The sequence below is a fragment of the Nycticebus coucang genome, chromosome 1 (genome assembly GCF_027406575.1).
Source record: "Nycticebus coucang isolate mNycCou1 chromosome 1, mNycCou1.pri, whole genome shotgun sequence".
Classification (NCBI taxonomy): domain Eukaryota; kingdom Metazoa; phylum Chordata; class Mammalia; order Primates; family Lorisidae; genus Nycticebus; species Nycticebus coucang.
In genome coordinates, this window is record NC_069780.1 from 30,573,206 (window position 1) to 30,598,485 (window position 25,280).

The following is a 25,280-nucleotide window of genomic DNA, read 5'->3' on the forward strand; positions in this document are numbered from 1 at the left end:
GGCCTGGCGTAAGCTCAGCTCACAGCAACCTCAGGCTCCAGGGTTCAAGTGATCCTCCTGTCTCAGCCTCCTGAGTAGCTGGGATGACAGGTGACCTTCTGCTGACCTTCTGCTTCTCCTTCTGTATGTATTGGATACCAGGAAGGTCTTTAAAGACTCAGTTTTCAATTGAAGACTTTTTTTCATTTATTAACATAAACTTTCAACAAAACTCTCCTAAAGTGTTGAACATGGTGGCCTTATCTAATGTGGCTCCCAGTCACTGTCCCTTGAACCTGATAGGACTTTTCACCAGCTGAAATTACCTTATTTGTTCACTTGTTTATTATCTCTCTCCCCTACAATAGATGGCCCTTGAGAGCAAGGATTTGTCTGCCTTCTTGATTGCCATACCTCCAGTGACAAGAACAATACCTGCCCAGAGTGGTCCACAACAAATGCTTGATAAATGAATGAATCCTTAGGTTAGAATATAAATGTGTCCCCACACCTGTCTTATCTGTGATTTTAGGGTTTTGTACATCACTCTGGCTCATACTTCTGACAGAGTAATTAAAAAACAAGATTTCCCCCATTCACTTGGAAATATTACTGCCTTTTCTGACAAATGCTTTTAATTTCATGTGTTTATTGAATTGCTAAGATTGCATTTGGTCCAGGCAGACTCTGGGAATATTTTCAAAAGCCAAGAATTTCTCACACAGACAATGCCTACTTGTTTTTCTCCCTAAATCTTAGCAAGATGGGGACTGAGTTTCATATCTGAAAGCCAGAGGTAGCCCAATAGAATATTCTGTCTTCAGGACTTGGTCACTTTAGGAATGTTTGGGAAACATATCTTTATTTCTTTTGCACTCTAATTCACCTTCATTCCAACCGACAACAAAATCTGTTTTCCAAGTGACTTCCCCTAGCTTGAAAATGTCTCATGATGAAAAGTCAAGTAAGACAAAAGAAGAGAAAGGAGTAAAAAGAGTTATAGTGATGTGAATGAGAAAATTATCATTTTTATTGTTTTTTTGCTCTGAAATGGGAAGATACAATCCGATGAACTGCCCTCTCTCCAGGCCTCTCTCTGGAATGTGCTTTGCAAAAGCAGACCTGATCCTGGTCTTTTTATTCTATTGTTGGCACAACCACTAACAGAAAAACCTGCTCAGAAACCCAAAGCCAAGAGACTCTATTCCAGTAAATGTGCAAAATAAATCTATTAAAGTGGTAGAAATGACTAACGTCACTGCCACGCATGAACTGCGGAAGAACATTTTCACTCTTACTGTTCTCTTATAACAGAAAGAAATATTATGTATATAGCATATTTCTCTCCTTTCATAAGTTGGGGTCAGCATACATTTGCCCATTCATTTAATCCTCCTTTATAAATTCTTTTCCGTTATCTTTTTCAGAAAGAATTTGTCCATAAGAATTCATCATTTGCCTGTATTTACTTCATTTGTACTAGTGCTTCAGGTACTAATTCAATGATAATAATTATGATAAGAAGCTCAACTGTGAGCAGGTACTTAGGAACTGCTCTCCTGGTGCCGGAGGACAAGACCCAGCCCTCCATCTCAGTGACGCCCACCTTAACTTAGTCCCAAGTGATTACTCTCACCTGGGGAGGAAGGACCACCCTACCCATCTACCAGTCAGAACTTAGTAAATCAACTGCAAAAGGATGTGGAGGCCTCTCTAGCCTAGCAACAGGTACAACAGAGCCTTGAAGGTGACCTAGAACAGCCTTCAGACTGATCATAATGTGGTCCACACACCCCCAAATGGGCTCTCAGAGAGGCTCGTGGGAGGTCCGTGTGTGCCTTAAGACTCTAGTCCCAAGGTGACCTTGGAATCACGAGGTAGGGCTGGCCCAGGCGGTATAAAAGTAAACCACCTTTGTCTCTTTGCCTTTTCCTTGTCACAACAATGGGAGCCCATTTGTTCTCTATGGCGAACATATCCTGCTCTGTAAGCCTGTATCCTGCTCTTACTCTGTAAACCTACCTCTCTCCCAAAAAACTTTTTTTCATGCCTGTCTCACTTTGGGGTGTCTGGTCATTTTTCGACCAAGCATGCTCTAAGAACCAAGGGTCTGGGCAGCTGCCCAAATCCCAATACAACCACCATTGACTCAGAATTTATTTTGTTCCACACCGTATTTTTTTAATCTTCACAACTACCTACCTTTGAAGGTGAGAGATTATTATCTCCATTGTACAAGTATGGCAACCAAAGTTCAGAAGGTCAAATTGTGGTTCAAGTTCACACAGTAATAAGCTTCAGAATCTGGATTTGAATCCAGAGAAGTGTGGCTGGAATACCACTCTCTCCAGAACACCAACTCAGGATTCAGGATGACAAGTCCATTTACAGAGCATTCACTAAGTGCTGGCATAAGACCCAGCCCTTTAGATAAATTATTTTATTTATTCTTCAAAATCAACTTGCATGGTGGGTACTATTAGTTCCATTTTAGCACAGGAAAACTGAACATAAAAGTTAAATAACTTGATTAAGTTTGCAGAGCTAGTAAAGACAGAATTGCAATGTAAATTCCTTCCCATCGGCTATAAAACCCACTTCACAGGGCAACTGGTAAAACATGCCTAAAAAGAAGAGCAGTGTCCTCCCTGTCCCCAGGAATGGTTTTATGAAACAGGATTTTCAATAGTTACAAGAAAATAATATATAACAAGTAAGAATGTTTTGAGTCACATCACTAAGTTCCAATCCTTGATAAAGCTTCGTGTGTAACACATAAAATGAGGAAACTTAAGATGCTGGAGGAGAGGACTGGCTTGTCTGCCTTTATTTTCCTCTTAAGAGTCACTGGAGCCTAATGTTTTTCATTTTTTAAACCAAAACTTTCATTGAATTGAGAGAGAATACCCGGAAAAAGTAAGGTCTAAGAGAACAGAAGTCTTCTCAAGGAGATCCCAAGGATACACCTGTGAGATCCTCCCCATGGTGACTCAGCTTGGAATTTGTAGAAACTTAACTTTCTGGAACCTAGAAACTAAGGCTTGCTTCCGCTTCTATAAAAACCCGAGCCCTGGGACAGGCCTATCTTGTGGTTCTGATGTCACCTTGGGAAGCTTGATTCAAACTGACCAATGAGAACAGTACCATAGGCCAGAACTTTTTGACTAGAGAGCCTGAGCCAATCTGGGAGGGTGTACATTTTGAATTCTTCTGTGCCGTCAAATTCCACCGCTGAAATAAAGCCCTTCCTCTTGTAAACACGGTGTTTCAATGTTGTTTCTCTCCATTGGGCCTCGTCTTCCTTCAACATTTCAACTCAATGTTAAAGCCGACACTCATGGCTGGCCCATTCCATAATCAATTATGCGATCTTTAGAGAAAGCCTCTCAAATATCTTAGTACAGAGTCTTCAAACACTCCCAGTTTATCAAGGAGAATAATAACCAGAGTTAATTGGAAATCAGTGTCCACACAGCAAATGGCCCAACCAAATGTTCATAGAATGGTTAAGCCAAGTTGTCAATGCAGTTTGTGTTACTTTTATTTCAATATGATTTCAAACTGATAGGAAAACTGGAAAAGGAATACGAAAGAAAACTCACATACCTTTACCCAAATTAGCTAGTTATTGACATTCTGCCCCACTTGCTTTATATCAATGTGATTTTATAAATGTGATAATGTATAATAAAATCATTTCCTAGCAATTTATAATAATATAAATGAAGTGATTTAAAGCCAAGCTAAAGGGAATGCCACTTTGCTGCCGAGATCAACAAGTTTAAATCTAATTCACAGGCTTTAAATTAGAAAGCTCATTGGATTTATCTAAATCTGAAGCCGCACACCATCACAGGTGATGACCAATGGCAGGACACCCCCAAAATTTTCAAAATGACCACAGTGACATCCATTTCAATGTGAGCTTATTTGTCAAAGATGGATCACTCTAACAGACTTTTTCTTTTTTTAAAAAAAAGTTGGTATTGTTAAAACAATATTTTGTGAACAGTGCCTGTGGCTCAAAGGAGTAGGGTGCTGGCTCCATATACTGGAGGTGGTGGGTTCAAACCCAGCTCCAGTCAGAAACTGCAAAACACAATATTTTATATATAAAAAAAAGCCTACAAATGAAAAAGAATCATACCCCCAAAGTAATCAAATGCAACACCGATCCCCTCAACTATCAACATGGCTACCACCAAGAAATCTCTATTATGCAATTTGAACCTCCATTCCCTCTAGATATAGTAACAAAGCACTTCCTTTTTAGTATTCAGTATTTCTCCAGTTCAAAATGAAAGGCCTAAATCACCTTGAAAACCTTCCATTTGGTTCCACAGATCCTGCCATGGTCACATTCCTGTGACTCCCTGAGGGGCCACCTGATGACAGTTGGATCCTGTGCCACTAAAGGTGGGAGGTAAAGGGCTAAAAGGCCGTCTGGCACAAATTCAAGGACACCCAGGCTGAGGCTTAAGGACTTCAGCTGCATTAACAGCCCTTCCCTGAGAGTGATCAGGGGACACACTCTTCACCAGAGTGACTGTCTGAGCAGGGCTCCGGCAGATGTTCCTCTCAGCTTCTGCGACTTGCCTCTGGCTGCCTTCCTCGTCAGCCAGGGCCTCGGACAGGGTTTATTCCCAGTGCCCACTGAAAACACAACCTGGATTCCCTCAGTAAATGTCTATCAGGGAAGTCACATGAAAAGATTGCTCCAATTCACTCTTGCTTGTGGGCTTCCAAGGGTAAAATGATATACTTCGAGTCTTCTCAGTCATGAGAAAGCCATTGTCGCTAAATCTCCCTGGGACGCTTCCTACATCCAGCCAAACAAAGGGAGCGACAGCTGAGGTTTCCAGATCAAAAACAAATGTGTCACCTTGCTGAGAGATGACGGCCTAAAAAAACAAAATCACATTAAAGTACACAGCTATGATTTAATAATAAATAAATAAATAAATAAAATTTAAAAAAAAGTAAGTGAAGTGAAGGCTGAGGAGGAGCCCCACCGTCTGTGTGTGATGCCTGTCAGCGTTTGGGGCTTAGTAAGGAGAGAACTGCCTACAACTTTGCTTCCTCAACTGCTAATGTCATATATTCCGTGCACAATTTCAGACACTGAAACAAACATGCAAAATGATTACAGGGTGTGGAAAATTACCAAGTTGTAATCTCAAGCCTAGGAAATAGGAAGCCTCCAATTATTAAGGAGAACATTTCACAAGAAGCTCAAAACGTTCTATCTTTTACAGTTTTTCTCAGAGTGTCATCAAGAGGGGAACATTTTTGCATAAGGACGGGGTAGTGATTTAAATAACTTTCTGAGTATCTGTCTGGACCTAGCTGCAAAGCACAACTGTGAAACTTACATTCCAGTCTCCTGAAAAGATCCAGCACTGTAGAAAGCAGCCTGCTGGGCTTTTACAAAAGCTCTGCTGTTAGAGCTTCTCTCTTCTTACATAGAACAATCAAGTCACATTATTAGCATTTCTAGCCTGTGTGAATTCCACACAGTATCAGCAAAAAGAGAAAGTGAGGTTTAGATCTGTAGTGTCCATTCCACTTAATTAGCTGAGGGGGAGCTGCTCCCTGGGGGAGGCTTTCCCAGCTGTTCCCAGTGGGAGTGAGGAGCTGGGTACCTCCCGCTTTTCCACCCTCTGTGTGGGTCCTATCCCATGGCTCCGACACACAGACACGCCACCTGTTGGGGCTCACATTATACATACACGATGTGAGGTAAAACCGGGCAAATGATGTAAAATAGGGCAACTTTTACTATATATTTATTTAGCCTTACAGACTTGTGTAATTATCATTCAGGTTTCTGAGTTACAAAGAAGTAAACCTAGATTGTTGGAAGGAGAAAAGAAATGTAAGAATGTATTAAGTAGGTTGTAGGTTTTTTTGTTTGTTTGTTTGTTTTTTAGATTGAGTCTTACTTCATCACACCCTGGTGTCATAGCTCACAGTAACCTCAAACTCCTGGGCTCATGTGATCCTCTTGCCTCAGCCTTCCAAGTACCTGGGACTACAGGCACCCGCCACAACGCCCAGCTGTTTTTAGAGACAGGGTCTCACTCTTGCTCAGGCTGGTCTGGAACTCCTGAGCTCAGGCAGTCCACCTACCTGGGCCTCCCAAAGTGCTATGAGCCACCACACCTGGCTTTAACATGGCTCACCCTAGCCAGCAAAGCAGTTTCAGCTACTGCTTCTCCAAGACCAAGGCCAGAAGGGACAGTGGCACCTGCTCACTCTTGTTGCCTTGATGAACTGGAAATCTCATCTCTATACATCTGACTGCAGAGGGTTCAAGTTTGCATACCCCAGCTTCAGGGAGAACAAGTTTCTGGTATCTTTTTTGGGATAGTATACTAAGCCCAAAATAAATGTCAACTGACATTATTATTACTGTTATTATTATTACAATTATATCTCATTAAGAAGGACAAGTATTAATGAAACCCAAATGAGGGAAAACAGGGAAAGAAGTCATAGTTCCCTCTGACCTCCAATTATCTCAAGGTAATGAAGGCCTAATTAAGGGAAAAATTTGTTTTCAGCCAGGTGTGGTGGCTCACACCTCGCACTTTGGGAAGCCAAGGGCAGGAGGATTGCTTAAAGCCAGGAGTTCAAGACCAGCTTGAACAAGAGTAAAACCCTGTCTTCACAAAAAACAGAAAAACTAGCCAGAGCAGGTGGTGTACACCTATAGCCCCAGCTGCTTGGGGTTCTGAGCCAGGAGGGTTGCTCGAGCCCAAGGGTTCGATGTTGTCCTGAGCTACAGTGACACCGCTTCACTCTATCCTGGGAGACAGAGCAAGACCCTTTCTAAAAAAAACCAAAAAATTGTTTATAAAATCGTAAGTTTAGAGACCATAAATATATCTAGTACATTTTTCTGGAAAAAAAAATACACATAAATGTATATTATTTTCTTCCAATCTGTTCTATATCAGTCTTTATAGATTTTATTTGACTACTTCACTATTAATTTGGAAAAAATGTGTGGTTTCAATTGCTGGGGTTCTTTCAATAAAATGCAATGATTAGGTCCTTTAGATAATTATGTCTAAAGTAAATGTAGAAAGTCTTTACCAATACAGTAAAAGTTTAAAACAAATTTTAAACTTGCTAAAAACAGGGAATGAAGCATTCTAGAAAAATATTCCCATCATTATGTGTAGAGGGAAAAGGAAGGAAAGGTTTTCAATCAAGTAGACAAATTCTAAATTCTCCAGCTGCACGGTTTTTACAATTACATGTCCTAATCATCCCATTTTTTTTTTCTTGGTAATCACAAAGAGACTTGGTGATTGAGCTACTTTAAATCGAAAAGAGTAGGACGAATTTTTTTTTTTTTGAGACAGAGTCTCACTGTGTCGCCATTGGTAAGAGTGCCGTGGTGTCACGGCTCACAGCAATCTCAAACTCTTGGGCTAAAGTGATCCTCTAGCCTCAACCGAGAGAGTAGCTGGGATTACAGGCACCTGCCACAATGCCAGTCTATTTTTTAGAGTTGGGGTCTCACTCGTGCTCAGGCTGGTCTCCAGCTAGTGAGCTTACACAATCCACCTGCCTCAGCCTCCCAGAGTGCTAGGATTACAGGCATGAGCCACCGAGCCCAGCCAAGTAGGATGAATATTAATTAATAAGTCCACTTAAATCAAAATTAAGAGTGCTTCATCTGAGCTCCAATGCTTCCTTGCAACAGAACCACAAGCTCATTAATCTCCTAAACTGGCTTTCTCACTTTTAAGACTCGGATTATGATGCTTCAGGGGTGTTGTGAAAATCAGACACTCTGCAGCAAAGGGCCTGAACAGAGCCTGGAATGCAGGGGAGTAGGTGGTGACGCCTGCTGCCTTCTCTCCTGCCACGGCACCAGCCCTCTAGGGAAGGCTGATGGGACAGACAAGTGGCAGAGACTGACAACTCTGACAAATCCTAGGTTAGAAATAAAAACCATCTGGTGTTTGCTTCTAGTGAAAAGATGACCCCCCCATGACCTGTGCTTACAGTGATATGTGCTGGGCGGAGCCCCACAGCCTCCTTCAGTGAGGACAGGAAGTGATGGTTGATTGGGCTCAAGAGTTCAAGGTCATTTGAAAGGTAAAAGGAAACCACACAGCTTTCCCGAGTACAATTCCCACATCTCCTCAGCAATGAGGACACTGGCTCCTTATAGAGGAGGACGGCCTCTCCTGCTCTGATCACAAAACCTTTAGTCACCAGAGAGCACAAGGGCTCCAGGGAGCTCCACGTGTGGACTCTCACCTGGGGAGAAATAAAACAGGATAAAAACAGACATTCTTGGTTACAATTTTTTTTTTTTTTTTTAGAAAATAATAGTAGGAATAATAACAGACAGAATAGCAGAACTGGTTGAGAGACTATGAAACCTAAGTTTTAACCACGGCCCCACAAAGCACTACAGGTGTCCCAAAAGTCCCCAAACGTAGGGAAAATGTGAAATTGTAGCTAAATTAATCACATATTCTCTACATTGTAGGCCACTTCTTTGTAAAATTTTATAATCAATATTTTCCAAATAAAGGTACATTAGATACAAATTTCCCATCTTCCCTAGAAATGGCAACTTTAGGATACCCTGTTGGATACCCTGTAGTTATGCAACTATGTCACTCAACTTCTCAGTCTCCATTTCTTCATATGTAGAATGAGAATAATAACAGCATTCATTTCATAGGCTGTTGTGAGAATTTAAAAATAATCCCTGGAAGGTGCAGTGCCAGGGACACTGTAATTATCCCCTTAAGGTAACCTATATTCAGTGTTATTAGTGTCCTCCAAACTGTGGCCACCAAACACTGTGGGTTTCTACCCTTCCTTTTAAAGTTGTTTCAAATACAAATTTATTTTTCCACACATTCTAAATAGTTTCACCATCTTTCACATTAACATACCATTTTGAACCACGTCTTTTTGCAAACTTTGGACCACTTCCAGCTTCTCATAATTATAAATAACCTTATATTTAAGTGGCACTTTACACTTTAATTTGCTTTTATCTATTCTGTTCACTATGCATAGAAATCTTTTAAGAAGGTAGATCGGTATCATTTTGCAGAGGCAGAAACTCAATCGCCAAGATGTCAAGGGTTTTGTTTACGTCCACATAATGAATAGCAGAGTTCTCACCTGAATCAATATATTCTGGCTGCAAATTAACTCCTCTTTTATTGTTCCCAAATGAAACACAACCAAACAACTAAAGAAATAATCTAAAAGTCTCCCTCTATTGTAGAGAGAAAAAAATCCCAAGTAACTCACAGTGAGCGTCATCCTATGGTCTGAGTGAAGGTCTGACACACCGTAGACGTGGAACGCATTTTGATCCTCAAAGCCAACTGGCAACAGTGGAGCAAAGAAATGACGAGCAAAGTAATGAAGCATCTTCCACTTTCCTCCGTATTCTGAAAATAATCAAGAGCATTAGCCGACTGACAGGGCCAAGCAGTCAGAGTCAGCGTGGCGCAGTTTCGTCTGTGTGCGGCGGGCCATGATTCTAGGGAGTGAGCACATGAGGGGGAGTCAACAGTGGAGCGTACCCAGATGTGTTACGGTCTCCGAGCATATGGATATTATGTCATTCTGCTCTTATAAGGGTGTGGCAAACATTAACAGCCCACTTGGAGGGAGGAAACGGAGGCGGTTAATTCAAACATACTGGAGACAGTATTTTTAACCCAGATCTGACTCCCAACTAGCCTTTCTCATATGCAATTCTGCTTTCTGGAGCTCAATACACCAATGTCCCTTTCTACATGAAGAAGGAACTCAGTAGCAGTAGCTCTGGCAGTGAACACCTGTTACAGATATCCATTCAGAAGAGCTACTTGGAACTCACACTTTCCTTTTCCCGTAGGCAGAAAACCCTCCCAGCAAACCAAAACAACCACCATGCAAATATGGTTGGCAGGGTCAGAGTGGGGGAAAACATGGAAACTAATGACAATAACATCCCACAAAGATAATTAGAAGTTGTCAAGAATTCTGTGTCTTGCTGACCCATCTAGTATGTTAAACCCATTAACTTAAAAATCTTTCCAATCTTCCTTTCTCCTCCGCATTCTTCTATTTCAAAATGAAAAGTACTTCCTAATAGTACTTCTATTTCAAAATGAAAAGTACTGCATCACCAAATAACTTCCCAGACAGAGACAGGAAGAGAAAGAGAGAGAGAGATGTCAGAACAAATACTGCACGGTGTTGAAATAAAGGAATGTAGCGTTGAAGCTCAGATAAATCCTAATTTCTTTCTTTTTTTTTTTTTTTGTAGAGACAGAGTCTCACTTTATTGCCCTCGGTAGAGTGCCGTGGCCTCACACAGCCCACAGCAACCTCCAACTCCTGGGCTTAAGTGATTCTCTTCCCTCAGCCTCCCGAGTAGCTGGGACTACAGGCGCCCACCACAACGCCCGGCTATTTTTTTTTTTTTGGTTGCAGTTCAGCCGGGGCCGGATTTGAACCCACCACCCTCGGTATATGGGGCCGGCGCCCTACCGACTGAGCCACAGGCGCCACCGGATAAATCCTAATTTCTTAAGGATTTTACAAAATTTCAGCTCAGCATTTAAACCCCACTCTTAGTATTTCTTCGTAACAACAACAATAACAGTGGGGGAGTGGTATGCTGTGGTGTTGAGAGGCCTTTCCTTATAAAGTAAACCAGAACTTATATTTGGAAAGTTTTCTCATTAATAGAAGATGGCTCAGCTCTGGGGTGACTTACACATGCTCTTGTGTGATATCCATTATAGGGGAAGCGTATGGTTCCAGAGGTCAAGGCCACAAACCGAATACACTCAGGAGAACAGGAGTTGAAACAGAAGATCTTACTAATCCATACCTGCTTTGGTTTGAATGCCTCCTCCAAAACTCATGTTGAAATTTAATAGCCATTGTGATGGTATCTTTAAGAGGTAGGAGACCATTAACATGCAATTAGGCCATTAGAGATCCACCCTCATGAGAAAGGATTAACGTCCTTATTGCAAGAGCAGATTCATTATAATGAGAGTGGGTTACTATAAACACAAGTTCCACCCTCTCTCTCCCTCTGACTCCAGGCTGTCTTGCCCTCTGCCCTCTGCCCTCTGCAAGGGATAATGCAGTGGGAGGGCCCTCGCCAGATGCCAGCACCATGTTCTTGGACTTCCCAGATTCTAGAACCGTTAGTCAAATACATTTCCGTTCATTGTGAATTAACCAGTCTGTGGTATTCTGTTACAGCAGTGTAAAACAGACTAGGGCACCAACCTAAGTTAGTAATCAGTAACAAAGTTTGGATACCTACATAATATTCTTCATAAAAGGCTAAAAATGCTATGTGATTTCTGGCTTTTCCGTTAGCTCCATAACTGTCCAAGCTTATGAACCAAGCAAAATAAATGCCCAGATGGATTTCTGTATTTGCAAAATTATAACTGTAAGTTTAGACTAATTTTTAAAAATAAAACACTATCATGTGTCACTTAACAACAGGGATACATTCTGGAAAATGTATTGTTAGGCAAAATTTGTTGTTGTGCAAACATAATAGAGTGGGCTATGGCCTATGGCTCCGAGGCTACAAACCCGTACAGCAGGTTACTGTCCTGCAGGCAACTGTAACACAATGGTAGGTCTTTGTGTGCTTAAACATATTTAAAGTAAACTAGAACTTATATTGGGAAAGGTCTACTGTGCTTAAACATATTTGAAGTAAAACGAATGGTATTATAATTCTAGGACGTCACTGTTGTGGACGCAGTCCCGTATTGACGGAAGTGTTGCTGCGCGGCACATTACTGCTACATGTCTAAGAACTTACGGATTCCAAGTAGCTATTGATCTTTAAGTAGCACCATTTCGGGGGATAAGAGATGACACATACCTTCCCCATTTGCATACACTGAACAGTGGATTTATTCGGCCAATTGAACAGAGTTAAATACGGACTCTGAGGTGCCGAGAGCAGGAGTAGATGCGGCATAACTTGTCACAGCTTCTTCCTGGGTCTGCTCTCTAATCCGTACAAGGAGCTGGTAACCCTCCCCATGCAGGCACGGTCCTGCCAGAGTTTAGAAAATAGCTGAACTCTCCATCGGCCATCACACTCATACACACGGGTGTCACGTGGCTGTGACATCATGATACACGTGTTGTCCAGTGTTCCTGTTCGTAACTCTCATGCCCTTGTTGCAATCTTCTGTTATAATGTTAGGGCACTACAGGGCTCAGAAGCAGGCCTCGGAAAACAGAATCTATCTCTCTGAGCTCCTCCTGCCCTCCTTTCACCTGCCCAGGAGAGGATTCTAATCTTCCCCTGCCTTCCTGATTGCACCTCAGAAGAGGTCTTGCCCTACACCCTGAAGGAACAGGAGCTGCACAGAGAGGCGAGCAGAATCCCAACAAACAGGCTTTGCCGTGTCTCTCCACTCAGCCTGTGAGGATCAGATCATACCCTTCTTGTCCAATCCCATTTCCACACAGCTGTCAATCATGTCTCTCCAAGGAAGTCTCTATAGAAGGCCCACAAGGACAGGGTGCAGAAGCTTCCAGACAGGAGGGTAGTGCACCCGAACTGCACAGGGACAGAAGCTGCTGTGCTCAGGACCTCCTAGTCCTCATACTATGCATCTCTTCATCTGGCTTGTTATTTGTATCTTTTAAAATATCATTTGTGATAAACTAAAAACAAAAGTTCTGCGAACCACTCTAGCAAACAAATGGAACCCAAAAAGGGCATCATGGAAAACCCAACTTGAAGCTGGTCAGTCAGAATTCCCACTGGCCCAATCTTGGAACTGGTGTTGGGAAGAGCGGTGCTATCTAATGGGACAGAGCCCTCAACCTGCAAGATCTGACCTGCCAGACTAAGAGGACACACAAGCTGGTGACACAGCAGAACGGCCTGCCTGGTAGTGGGAGAAAGGCTCACATGGCTGGTCTCAGAGCCCTTCTGTGTTGATTTTGGTTGTGGAATGACAGAACAGAAAAGGCACTTTGAGTTTTAGTGTGATTTTCTTCCCCCTACAGATCTACCCTTCTGAAGAACTCATAGTAATAATCTATATGCAATCATTTAAAGATTTATAAAAGTTGGGCCCTCCCATTTCTTGAATCAAACTCAGCTGCAAAAATTCAGTCTCCTCCACAGACGGAAAGCAGGGTCAGTGTCCAAGCGTCTCTGAACATTCTCTCCTGTTCACCTCTCCGGCATCCCGGAGGCTTTTCCCCACAGTCTACCCTGATTCTCAGTCAAGGCTCTTTGATCTGGTTGGTGCTGATGAAGAGTTTGGTCAGAGAAACTGAGCAAAAATCCAATTCACGTGGTACCAGGGAAGCCTGTCTGCAACGAAGGCCTGCAGACTTGCGTTCACAGTCGGTGCAGGAGCCTCACCCAGCAGAATGGCCTTTTTACTTCATGGCCTTTGCCTAATTTTTGACTCAAAACTATTACTGATATTATTTACTGAATCGTGCTTAAAATCGCCTCTACTAAAGGTCAAAAACTCATCATTATTCCTTAAATTTTTAAAATGTAACAAATAGATGGGTTAATTCAAATGCAAGTTCCCTCATACATTGTTGGTGGGACTGCAAACAGACTTTTTGGAAAGAAGTATGAAGAATCCTCAAAGAGCTTAAAGCAGACCTTCCAATTGATCCTGCAATGCTATTATTAGGCATCATCCCAAAAGGAAAAAAATCATTTTACCAGAAGGACATTTGAACTCAAATGTTTACAGTGCCCAATTCATAATTTCAAAGATAGGCTAACTCCAGTAAGATTAGCCCATATCACAAAATCCCCAAGACCAGAGATGTTGGCATGGATGTGGAAAAGGGAACACTTCAACACTGCTGGTGGGAATGCAAATTAATACATTCCTTTTGGAAAGATGTTTGGAGAACACTTAGAGATCTAAAAATAGATCTGCCATTTAATCCCATAATTCCTCTACTAGGCATATACCCAGAAGACCAAAAATCACATCATAACAAAGATATTTGTACCAGAATGTTTATTGCAGCCCAATTCATAATTGCTAAGTCACGGAAAAAGCCCAAGTGCCTATCGATCCACGAATGGATTAATAAATTGTGGTATATGTACACCATGGAATATTATGCAGTCTTAAAGAAAGATGGAGACTTTACCTCTTTCATGTTTACATGGATGGAGCTGGAACATATTCTTCTTAGTAAAGTATCTCAAGAATGGAAGAAAAAGTATCCAATGTACTCAGCCCTACTATGAAAGTAATTTATGGCTTTCACATGAAAGCTATAACCCAGTTATAACCTAAGAATACGGGGGAGAGGGAGCAGAGGGAGAGGGACGGATGTGCGGAGGGAGGGTGATTGGTGGGAGTACACCTGCGGTGCATCTTATAAGGGTACACGTGAAACTTAGTAAATGTAGAATATAAATGTCTTAACACAATAACTAAGAAAATGCCAGGAAGGCTATGTTAACCAGTGTGATGAAAATGTGTCAAACGGTCTATAAAACCAGTGTATGGTGCCCCATGATCGCATTAATATACACAGCTACGATTTAACAATTAAAAAAAAAAAAAGAAAAAGAAAGATATGGAAACAACCTAAATGCCCATCACCCCAGGAATGGATTAACGGACTGTGGTTAATCCATAAAGATGGAGACTTTACCTCTTTTGTATTTACCTGGTTGGTGTTGAAGAACATTTCCTTAGTGAATTATCACAGGAATGGAAAAGCAAGCCTCCCATGTACTCAGCACTAATTTGAAACTAGCATATGAATAACTACAGGCCCACACATGAGGGAAAACACAATCAAATTCCAGTAGGGGGCTGGGAAAGGGGAGATGGTCCAAGGGGTATGTGGCACACTTCCTGGGTGAAGGACTCAGTGACAACTCGGACTTTTCCTAACAAACACAAACAATGTAACCTAATTAATGCACCCTTATATCAATCCAAAATTTTTTTTAAATGCAAGTTCCATGCTGGTCATCGCACCTGTTGCTGGTTGAGCTGGTAACCTTTCCTGTGTGGAGGTCTGACTCTAACACTTCCCCCTCCCAAAGCTAAGTAGGGCACAGTAAAGATGACGTCATGGACTTTAAGGGCAGTCAGAGAAAGGGGCACTTTAACACGAACCAGGCGAACCTTCCACGGGCGTGAATCCTCCCACACAAAGGAAGGGATGCTTGGAGGTCCTAATCCTTTGGCCTGGGAAGTCTTCTTAAATAAATTCAAAATTCTACACAGTGATCACAGGAGACATGATGGAGACCCTTGTATATGGATCTCTCCCCCTCTTGGCCTGCTGTTTATGACTTCGCACCATGCTCATAATTAGATTGTCTCTCGGGCTCATGAAAAGACTATCGAGGGGAGTGGGGCGGCCGTGGTTGTAGGTGGGCTGCGGTGTGCGGGTCTCTTTTGGTTGTGGTTCCTCTTGGGCTGATGTGACCCCTCGGGCTCTGCGCTTTCTCAGCCTGCTCCCCACAGGTCTTGCCTTCACTCACCCTGCAAATGCTGAGACACTTACCCAGAGAGGCCCAGGAAGGGGCCTGCCAGATGTCATTCAGCTGCCAGTAGAGCGCGCCCATGGTGTGCCCCTCCTGGTTCACTAGCTCACTGCGGCTGCGGCGGTAGAATTCCGTTTCTGTTTTGACGCACTGAGCCTGCATCACCTGAGTTGAGGAGAACATTCACACACAGGAGTTACTGTTTGACAGAGGCTGTCTAGATCTGAGAAAATTATAGGCTGGGATTTTTTTTTTTAAAGAAATCCAATAAATGAGAGAATGTGATTAGCACTAGGAATACCATTATTTACTAGATTTTAACTAGCCCCTTAGCATGACAGCAACTGTGTCCATAACAGCAGGTTTGTCTGGAAGGCTTGTGTTTGATTTCTTGTAACAACGAGTGACAAAGGAAATCGGATGGTGTAGTGTAGGCAATGAAAAAAAACAAAGACTAGTATTCCAGTGTTTGACTATATATAAAAAAAGATACTGTTTTTTTCTTTCTTTTTTTTAATTTTAAGACAGAGTCTCACTATGTCACCCTCAGTAAAGTGCCATGGTATCACAGCTCACAACAACCTCAAAGCGATTCTCTTGCCTCAGCCTCCCAAGTAGTTGGGACCTTAGGCACCCACCACAATGCTTGGCTATTTTGTTCTTCTTGTTGTCATTGTCATTTAGCAGGCTCCAGCCAGGTTCAAACCCACCAGCCCTGGTGCATGTGGCTGGCGCCCTAACCACTGAGCAACTGGCACCAAGCCTATCCAGTTTTTTTCAATGATGGATTTTGCTAACATATTCAAAGTTATTTTTTAAAAAACTTCTATTAGAAAAAGATTCGGCAGGAAAAATGACATTATTATTATGAGTCAGATATCCGATCTCTACCTCTCCTTTTCTAGTCAAACAATTGTTTTTATATCATGCTTTTTGATAATGTAAGATTTCTCGTAAATGCAATTCCTTCATTATAGCAGAACAGATGGTAAACTGCAGAAATGAGATAAGAAAATTTAGTTCTTGTTTAAGAAGCACTAAAGAACTTCACGGAGGACTCTTAATTACTGTCATCACCACCGAAAATCAGTCTCTTTTAATTGCTGCTGTTCTGATGCTGCGGGCACCACATGCTCTTAGCTTGGAGTTGGACTTCAGAGGTGCTCATGATGGGTCACTGGGGAGGACCTGGGGAGGTGGTCAGAGATGCAAAGATCTCAGTCAGAGAACAGGATGGCCTCCAAGCAGGGCCTGAGTAGCCAAGAGGAAGAAAAAGAAGGGTGTATATGTGGTCACTGGAAGACGTAGGCCCACATGCTTTCCTTTAAAAGTGAGATGCTCAGATAAAAGTAGAACCTTTAGCTAAAGTGGCTAACTAGTGAGGAAGTCACAGATGAGGTTACAACTTACCTGAGTCAGTCATAAAATTCCAGAAGGGAAGCAAGAAGAAATGGTGGTCATTCAACAAAGACTTAATAAGTACCTGCAGCACAGGTTACATGCTGGCCATGGTGCATGCCCCTCTCAGCAAAGTCAAGATCACCCACCCTCAAGGAGCATATCAGCTTGTGGAGCAGACAAGCCTTAATCAAAGAATCATACAAATAAAAGTAAACTTGAAACGGTAGTGAGTGCTAAGGAGAAGTGTGTGATATTATGAGCTCATCGGGTGGGCCTAGACGAGGAGTGAAGATTGGCTTAGACAGAAGAGGACAGCAGAAAACGGAGCAGAACCTTCCAGCTAGAGAGGGCAAGGAGCAGTGACCAGAAGCTGGTGAGAAACTCAGGGTGGGACCCTGGGGCCACGTGGGGAGCGTAAAAGGTCTTAGCATGCATCCTAAAGGCACCTGGAAATCACAAAAGGCTTTTCAAGACCCAGCGAGGTGGCTCACAGCTGAAATCCTAGCACACTGAGAGGCCAAGACTGGTGGATTGCTTGACCTCAGGAGTTCAAGACCAGCCTGAGCAAGAACAAGACCCGGTCTCTAAAAATAGAAAAACTAACCAGAAGTTGTGGCAGGTGCCTGTGGTCCCAGCTACTCAGGAGGCTGAGGCAAGAGGATCACTTGAACCAAGGAGTTTGAGGTTGTTGTGAGCTGTGATGCCTCTGGCACTCTACCCAGGGTAACAGAGTCAAAACAAAACAAAAACAAAAAGCTTTTCAGCTAAAGGGTGATGTAACCAAATTTGCATTTCCAAAAGGTGATTTGGGAGACCATTTGAATGCTATTAAAAATCTCCCAGGCAAGACTTGGTGGTAGCTATGAGGAGATAAATGCCCTGCTCCTTCAGGTCACAGCAAGGACCAATAGCTGGACAGCTGGGAAAGTGCACTCTAAAGCAAGTAAGATTCTCACACAGCCGCAGGCAGTGGTGCCAACTCAAAATGACTACAGGATACAGATGGAATATGTCACTCTAAAAACTAAGTAAGAGGGAATGAAAAACAGAACTTTTCTTTATGGCAGTGGAGCTAATTAGACTCAGTCTCTAGCCAAGGTCCTTGTAAAAGGACCAGCCTTGTCTGAATTAAGCTAGAGAAGAAAGACACTGATCTACTTCTAGACCTAGATAGCGAGGCACAGAGAACTGAATCCCTTGAGTAAGAATTCACATTTTATTGAGCTATAACTTCTAGAAACTTCAGTGAACATGAGGCAGCTGAAAAGTGAAACCTCAGTATAGATAGATGTGAGGGCTGCAGTTTCAGCCCGATCCCACTAGAGACTTTCACCTCACATCAGCACAGGAAGTGACCTATTTGTTTATCTTAAAGTTCTGATAATATCTGAACTCATTTAAATCACCCTGAGCCTCCAAATAATGCCTCATCAACTAAGCTAAAGGTCGTCTGTGGGCACAATGATCAGCCACAGTAGCCCCTGAGTGCATGTGCGTGCACACACACACACACACACATATACAATGCCCTGAGTAACTAGACATCTCTGTTCTCATCCCGATTCCGTCCTGAAGAATAAGCCATTGCTTTATGGACTACGTGTGACAAGACTGCTGGAGCACAGGCAGAGGAAGTCTTCATTGAGCCAGTGTGTCAAAACAGGGGGTGAGACAGGGCCAGGACAAACATCAACTGCAGCCAGCATGGACAGCCCACATTGGATGCCAGCCCACAATTCTGGAACCCCCGGGGCCCAAAGTATCCCCAAAGCTGGGCCATCCCTTATACCAAAGAGGCCAAAAGAACCTACAACATTTTATATGACCCCTCAGGACCCTGGTCCAGCTTCGACTCATGAGTGGTGTGGAAGGAGGTGAAGCGTTCAAGCCGTTTGGGACTGAGGTTACTTTCCCTGCATCCAGATTTATAAAGAAGAGTGAATAGGAGGAAAGTAAAAACTGGAATTCTGATGCAGGAACAAAATATCAGTGTATACCAGAGTAGGTCATGAAGTCATCTCTTTCAGGCAAAAATGAAAACTTCTAGGACAAAGCCATAGCCTGGGCTTAGCTGGGTCTAATCCAAAAGATGTATGTTACTGAGGGCCTTGGAGAGGCAACCTGCATTTTCTTTCTCTTCATGGTAAATTTAATTTACCACTTTTCGGGGAGAAAAATATCTGGTGAGCACCAAATTGTTTAATCACTCTAAATTCTTTTCCAATCTTTGTAACATATATTCTAGCTCATTGCTTCTCGGCGTTTTGGCTAGTATCAAGTGCATATACTGTAGCTCATATACATTTATGATTTTGTATTCTGCTCTCAATTTTCACAGATGTACATTTGCATACTCTAGCACCTTCTGTATACCTTTGTGCTTGAAATGGTTACATAGTTAGAGCATAGTTTGATAATCATTCTTCAAATATTAAGCATTCGGAAAACTGGTTTCCAGTTTTTTCTCTAAATACAATAGCTGAGAACATTTTCTGTTCATATTATTTCCCTTCCGTGTTTTGTTTGGTAATAGTATTATATATGACAAAGCTTAAAGTCCTGTTGCATGTTGCCATGTTACGTTATCGCCAAGCAAGCATTTGCCAGAAACTGGTAGCCCCTGGGCTGACTTGGCCCCACGCTGGTTTAAACTGCCCCCCCCCCCCAGTGGATGCTTTTTGTTTCTTGTTGATGTGGTGGTTGTCTATTGGGCCATCCATGTACACTCCATTTTACCAGAATCCCAATTAATCATCTCCTCTCTCTCTCTGTCTCATCGATTTAAATTACTTGCGTGGCCCCTATAAATATTTGAGTTTTCAGTCTCTAAATCAGATCAATTTTCAAAACCACCTGGAAATTTTCAAAACTTACCTGAAATTAGCATTAAGGATACTCAAGACTCTTGCGCACTCCTGGCTCCAGCTCAGCATGGTAGATCCCACATACAGATGTGCCAATCACATGTATCTGATCAACCCAAACCAGTGGGTACTAGTCAAGGCGAATAAATGATACCTTTGTTCGTTAAAGTGCAGAAGGCTATTGTCCACTATAGTTTTTTTTAATTGATTATTTTTTGTCCACTGTGCTTTTTAAAGGGATGTTGTACAATCCTAGTTCCCTGGAAAACCTCTAGAAGTTCCCCTTTTCCTTTAAAAACTGTACCTATATTTACATATGCACTCATCCTTTCCTAAAGAGGGCAATCTCTACATATAGGAGGGATAAATGCTTAGTCATTTGCAGGGTTACTCACTATCACTGTTAGCAGACGCATCTTATTTTAGTTTGAAAAATATGCCTATTCTCAGCAGCTTGCTTGATTACACTTATGAAATCAGTCTCCTTAGAGGAACAGAGGGTATGATGAAAAGAAATTGGACCAGGACACCAAGACCTACGTCCCAATTCCAGCTTTGCCACTGGCAGTGGCTAGCTGTCCCCCCAAGCCTGTAGACCCTTCCTCCAGAGGGATGGCGTGGTCACTGAGTCCAGGGCTTGGCTTCACTTCCCTGTTCCCTGCCCTGCAACTATCTTGTCTGTTGTGGAGTTCTCACTGGGCTACCTTTCCCAGAAACACATTGCACCCTTGGAACTAGGAGTAACCATGAGACTAAGTTCCCTAGTATCTATATATTTTACTTACTTCAATTATCCTGACAATAAGAATCTTCAAATTAAGTCATCTTTTAAACTGAGATAAAATTCATATACCATTCAACTCATCCCTTTAGAGGTTATAATTCATTGATTTTAGTATAATCACAAACTCCTGCAATCCTCTTCACTATCTAATTCCAGAATATTTCCGTTACCCCAGAAAGAAACACCACACTAATTAGCAGTCACTCCCGTTCTCCCCTCCCCAGTTTCTGGAAATCACTAAACTATTTCCTATCCCTGTGGATTTGTCTACTCATGACACTGCATATATGTGGTATATGTGACTGGCTTCCTTCACATTTTTCAAGGTTCCTCCAAGCATGTAGCAGATCCTCATTCTTTTTTATGTCTGAAAAATGTATGGACATGATACATTCTGTTTATTCATTTGTCAATTGATAAACATTTGGGGTTGTTTCCACTTTGGGGGCGACTATGAAAATGTGATGAAATCTGTGCACAAGCTTTTGTGTGAACACATTTTCAATTTTCTTGAGTATATATACCTAAGAATAGAACTGCTGGGTCATGGGACAACTCTAACTTTTTAAGGAAATGGCAAACTGTTTTCCACAGCCACCGAACCACTTTGTATTCCCATCAGCAACATATCAGGGTCCAAATTTCTTCTCCTCCTCCTTGCCAATACTCACTAGTTTTCTTTTTTAAAAAGTGGTGGTATCTTGCTGTGGCTTTGATTTGCATTTTAATGATGTTGAGCATCTTTTCAGGTGTTCATTGGCCCTTTCATTTAAAGACATGTCTATTTAAAGCCTTCACCAATGCTTTGAGTTGTTTGTCTTTTTCATTATTGATTTCTAAGAGCTCTTTATATATTCTGCATAGTAGATGCTGATCAGATGTATGATTTATAAATTTTTCCTTCCATTCTGTGGATTATCTTTTCACTTTCTTGAGAGTGCCCTTTGCCATACAAAAGTTTCTACTTGGTCAAGTATAATTTATCTATTTTTTTCTTTGGTAGCTTGTTCTTTAGGTGTCAAATTTAAGAAAACTGTTGCCCAATAAACAATTATAAGATTTATACCTATGTTTTCTACGAGCTTTATATTAATAGTTTTAGCTCTTACATTTAGATCTTTAATCCATTTTGAGTTAATTTTTGTATATGGTAAGAAGCAGTGTTCCCAATTTATTCTTCTGCATGTGAATATACAGTTATTCTAAGGTCCATTTGTTGAAGACACTGTTCTTTCCCCCATTTTATTGTTTTAACCATTGGTAGTGTAAATTACTTCAGCCATTATGGAAACAGTAAAGGTTCCTCAAAAAATTAAAAATAGAACCACTGCACCAATCCCAGTCCAGCAATCCCAGTAGTGGGTATATATCCAAAGGAAAAGAAATCAGTGCTTTGAAGAGATACCTGCACTTCCATGTACCTTGCAGCATTATCCACGATTGCCAAGATGTGGAAACAACCTGAGTGTCCGTCAACAGATGAACAAAGAAATGTGGTCTATATACACGAGAGAATACTATTCAGTCTTAAAAATGAAGGAAATCCTGTCACTTGCAACAACACGGATGAACCTGGAGGACATTATGTTAAGTGAAGTAATCCAGGCACAAGAAGAAAAATACTAGATGATCTCATCTATCTGAACAATCTACAAAAGTCAAACTCATAGAAGGAGAGAACAACAGCTGTTACCAGGAGCTGGAGGTGGGGGTGGGATATGGATAGGGGCTGAGAAAAGGATACAAAATTCAGTTAGACAGGAGAAACAAGTACAGGATGTCTATTATACAAAATGGTGACTATAATTGAAACAATGTATTGTATACTTGAATATTGCTAACGAAGTAGATTTTAACTGTTCTCAACATATACATAAAAAACTATGTGAGGTAATGCATATATTAAATACTCTGAATGAGTCATTCCACAATGTATACATATGTCAAGATATCATGTTGTAGTTTTCATTTGTCAATTAAAAGAAAATAAATACTTAAAATTTTTTTAAAAGAAGAAGAAAAGCAATTGACTGACAATGTATGTGTTTATTTCTAGACTCTCAAATCCTCTGAATCAATCTGTATGTTTAGCTTTTTGTCAGGACCATACTGTCTTGATTACTATAGCTTTGTAGTAAGTTTTGAAATTGAGAATATGTGTTCTCCAATTTTACTCTCCTTTCTCAGGATTGCTCTGACTATTCTGGGTGTCTTGTATTTCCACATAAATTTTAGAATCAGCTCATTCATTTCTGCAAAAAAATTACAGTAGGAATTTTGTTCAAAATTACATTAAATCTATATATCAATTTAGGGAGTTCTGCTATCTTTAGGTCTTCCATTCCATTTTTTTAATTCCCTTCAACAATGTTTCAGTTTTCAGTGTGAAAGTCTTGCACCTCTTTGGTTATGTATTCCTATTTTATTCTATGGTATTGCTTAATTTCATTTTCAGACTGTTCACTGAAAGTGCATAAAAGTTCATTGAAAGTGTCTGTGACTCAGTGGGTAGGGCACCGGTCCCATATACCGAGGATGACAGATTCAAACCCGACCCCAGCCAAACTGCAACAGAAAATAGCCAGGGCATTGTGGCGGGTGCCTGTAGTCCCAGCTACTCGGGAGGCTGAGGCAAGAGAATCGCCTAAGCCCAGGAGTTGGAGGTTGATGTGAGCTGTGACACCACAGCACTCTACCAAGGACGACAAAGTGAAACTCTGTCTCAGAAAAAAAAAAAAAAAGTGCATAAAAGTACAACTGATATTTTTACATTGATTTGATACCTTGGAACCTTATAAAATTCATTTATTAGCTCTAATTATTGTTTGTGAATTCTTTAAGGTTTTCTATATATAAGATCATGTCATCAGCAGGTAGAGGGCCAGACATGGTGGCTCACGCCTGTAATCCTAGCACTCTGGGAGACCGAGGCAGGTGGATTGCTTGAGCTCACGGGTTCGAGACTAGCCTGAGCATCAGTGAGACCCCATCTCTAAAAACAGCCAGGCATTGTGACGAGTGCCCCCAGCAGCCCAGGAAGCTGAGGCAAGAGAATCACTTGAGCCTAAGAGTTTGAGGTTGCTGTGAGCTATGATGCCACAGCACTCTGCTGAGGGTGACAAAGTGAGACCGTCTCAAAAAAAAAAAAAAAAAAAACAGGTGGAGTTTTACTTCTTCCTTTCCAATCTGAATGTCTTTATTTCATTTCTTACCTAATTACCCTGGCTAGAACGTCCAATACAATATTGAATATAATTTGCAAGAGAGGGGATTCACTATTCATTAATAGTGAATTTAATGTGCATTATATTTAATAGCGAACACTAAATTCACTATTAAATATAATGTTACTTGTGAGTTTTTCAAAAATTCCCTTTATCAGTTTGAGGAATATCCCTTCTATTTTTAGTTTGTTGAGTACTTTTTAACTTATGAAAAGATATTGGATTTTGTCAAATGCTTTCTCATCTATTGAGATGACCATGTGGTTATTTTTCCTTTATCCTACTAATATGGTGTATGACATTGATTGACTTTCATATGTTGAACTCATCTAACATTACTGGGATAAATCCCAGTGGCTTATGGAGTATAATCCTTTTTAGATGCTGCTGGCTTTGGCTTGTTAATATTTTATTGAAGATTTTTTTCCACCTGTATTCATAATGGCTATTGGTTTATGAATTGCTTTTCTTGAAATATCTTTCTTTGGTTTGGGGATCAAAGTAATATTGGCTTCACAGAACAAATTAGGAATTATTTCCTCCTCTTCAATTTTTTTTGAAGAGTTAATGAAGAATTTGTGCTAATTATTTAACATCTTTAAAGTTCACTAGTGAAGCTGTCTGTTCCTGGACTTTCCTTTGCATTACTTTGATTACTAACTTAATCCCTTTACTTGTTATAGGTCTATTCAGATTTTCTATTTTTTTCTTGAGTCAGTTTTTATAGGTTGTCTCTCTAGGAATTCATCCATTTCATCTAGGTTATCTGATTTGTTGCCACACGATTGTCCACGGTATTCCCTTATTTCCTTATTTATTTCTGTAAGGTGAGTAACAATATTCCTTCTTTCATTTCTATTTCAGTAATCTGTCTTCACTTTTTTTCTTGGCCAGTGTAGCGAAAGGTTTGTCACTTCATTGATCTTTTCAAAGAAAACCAGGCTTCAATGGTTTCTCCAGTGTTCCAGTAGGGTTTTGACTGAATGTGCCAAATTTCTGATGTTTCCTTTACTTAGTTGCTGAAAGTTAACGTTATACTTCAACCAAACACCTCAGTAGTTATAGAACTTCTCTTAATTGTGAAGTCACAGAATTCTGTAGTTTAATAGGCAGAAACCCCATCCATTGTCCTGAGTCCTTGGGCAAAACATGTATAAGCCTCTGTACCCTCATGTATAAGACAGAAATAGCAATAAAGATGTCTGGAGAAACCATGAGAATTACACGAGAAGGTATACACAGCACCCCATGGCCCAGGGCCAGGCATTTAGCAGACACTGAAGAATACTGATTGTCTGTTTGACGTCATAGACAAAGTATCTATAAGAGCTTCTGATATCTAATATATGATGTTATCAATCACTCCTTCATTCTCCTCCTTCGCCTGCCCTCCCCCATCTTAAAATCTCATGCTTGAATCTTCCACCACATTTGAGTGCTTCTTACCAAGCAGCTAAGTGCTGCTATCCAGGGCAGCAGGTAGCATCAACACCTGGGCC

At 41.3% G+C, this 25,280-nt stretch overlaps 1 protein-coding gene across 2 annotated transcripts in view; it reads right to left on the bottom strand.

Moving 5' to 3' along the window:
- Nucleotides 1–2,363: 2,363 nt before the first annotated feature.
- The window catches only part of MANBA (mannosidase beta), a 111,549-nt gene continuing 88,632 nt past the window's right edge, over nt 2,364–25,280 (bottom strand). For both annotated transcript variants that reach the window (XM_053558184.1, XM_053558263.1), the window contains 4 exons: nt 15,529–15,673; nt 9,274–9,416; nt 7,999–8,256; nt 2,364–4,880 (listed from right to left, as the gene is read on the bottom strand). In XM_053558184.1, coding sequence (XP_053414159.1) covers nt 4,656–4,880; nt 7,999–8,256; nt 9,274–9,416; nt 15,529–15,673 — 771 coding nt within the window. In that variant the 3' untranslated portion in view covers nt 2,364–4,655. The remainder of the gene's footprint in view (nt 4,881–7,998; nt 8,257–9,273; nt 9,417–15,528; nt 15,674–25,280) is intronic.